General features: G+C 40.8%; 1 protein-coding gene across 1 annotated transcript; it reads right to left on the reverse strand.

Annotated features, from left to right (window-relative positions):
* Window positions 1–271: 271 nt before the first annotated feature.
* LOC110033347 lies at window positions 272–1,098 on the reverse strand. The gene is made up of 3 exons (XM_020737280.1): window positions 636–1,098; window positions 415–511; window positions 272–305 (listed from the first exon to the last, which is right to left on the reverse strand). The coding sequence occupies exons 1-3, from the start codon at window positions 1,096–1,098 to the stop codon at window positions 272–274; spliced, it is 594 nt and encodes a 197-aa protein (XP_020592939.1).
* Between the last annotated feature and the right edge of the window lie 677 nt (window positions 1,099–1,775).

A 1,775-nucleotide genomic window follows, 5' to 3' on the forward strand; every position in this document is an offset into this window, starting at 1 on the left:
TGAGGATGTGAGGAAATTGGTGCAAACCAAGATAGTCGTGTTGCGCAAGCAAAGGGTAAGAAACCTCAAACTCGAGAGAAACTAACTCAACAAATTTATCATTATGTTTTCTTGTTATCTTTATCAAATTTAATTATTAAAGTATATTTTCAAATTTTAATTTTTTTTGGTTGATTTTCAAAAATAAATTCAAATTCTAATATTAGATTTTCAATGTATTGTTTTTGGCTCATTATAATTTAGAACCAATGTTTGGTTCCATGACTCTTTATCAATCGCACAAAGAGGGCAATTTGACAAACATGCTGAAAGTGAAAGAAATTTCATTAATCAGCTTCAAAAAGGTGTTACAGTCTGAATACAGGCTGAAGCATCAAAAGAGACAACATATTGAATATATGTGAAAAATCATACGCGGAGTACATATCATCTATGCTGCTCTGGCGCAGTACAAAAGTGTCCACTGACTGTCTGTCTGTCCTCTGTGGGGTGAACTCTAGATCAAGCTGACCTATTAAGCCACACTCCAGGATAAGAATTCCTTTTACGTGTACTCAGAGGTGCAACGTCTTATAGCTCGTACGGGAGTAGCTCCTCTAACTCTGGATCTGGTTAGAACCCATATGGTATCTTACTGTCATCTATTCCTCTGATTGTCACAGAAGCTTTGTGGTGTCGTACCCCCAAAATGCAGTGCTTGGCTAAGTCTGCTCCATTTCCCTTAAGAATTAGTACTGAACCCATTGATAGCAGAATCTTGACAGGTCCTTTGAACTCCCCGGGGCAAATAACATTGATTTCTTTTCCAAACAGAATATTGCTCTTGCTCATGAAGGACACTGTGCAGAACGGCCTCACAAAATCATTGTGTTTTATATGCGGAGGAATACAATCTCCTTCATCATATATGTTGATTATACAACTTTTGGGAATGCAATCGGCTAGTAATATACTCCATCTGACCAATCTCTTGATCATTCTCTTTATCTCAGACGGCATAGAATCCACCTCATCGTATCTCAAGATACCTGGGGGGTTCCCATGCCTATCTTCAGTGAAATTATAGCAACACTCGAGGGGACCCCCAACCCCCCCCATATCATATATGCTATTTTGATGCAGTAGAAATATGTCCACTGACTGCCTGTCTTTCCTTTGTGGGGTTAGCTTCTGATCAAGCTGGCCTATTAAGCCACGCTCCAGGACAATAATTCCTTTTACGTGTACTAAGAGGTGCAACCGTCACATAGCTTGTACAGGCGTAGCTCCTCTAACTCTAGATCTGGTCAAAACCCATACGGTATCTTACTGTCGTCCATTCTTCTGAATGTCACAAACGCTCTGCGGTGTCGTACCCCCGAAATGCAGTGTTTGGCTAAGTCTGCTCCATTTCCCTTAAGAATTAGTACTAAACCCATCGGTAGCGGAATCTCGACAGATCCTCTGAACTCCCTGGGGCCAATAACATTGATTTGTTTTTCGAATAGAATATTGCTCTTGCTCAGGAAGGACACAGTGCAGAAGGGCCTTACAAAATCATTGTGGTTTATATGTGGAGGAATGCAATCTCCTTCATACTATATGTTGATTATACAACTTTTGGGAATGCAATCGGCTTGTAAAATACTCCATCTGACCAATCTCTTGATCATTCTCTTTATCTCAGACGACATAGAATCCACCTCATCATATCTCAAGATACTTGGGGGGTTCCCATTCCTATCTTCAGTGAAATTGTAGCAACACTCGAGGGGACCCCCTCTCCCCCCCCCCCT

Source organism: Phalaenopsis equestris, unplaced genomic scaffold, assembly GCF_001263595.1.
Source record: "Phalaenopsis equestris unplaced genomic scaffold, ASM126359v1 Scaffold001146, whole genome shotgun sequence".
Classification (NCBI taxonomy): Eukaryota; Viridiplantae; Streptophyta; class Magnoliopsida; order Asparagales; family Orchidaceae; genus Phalaenopsis; species Phalaenopsis equestris.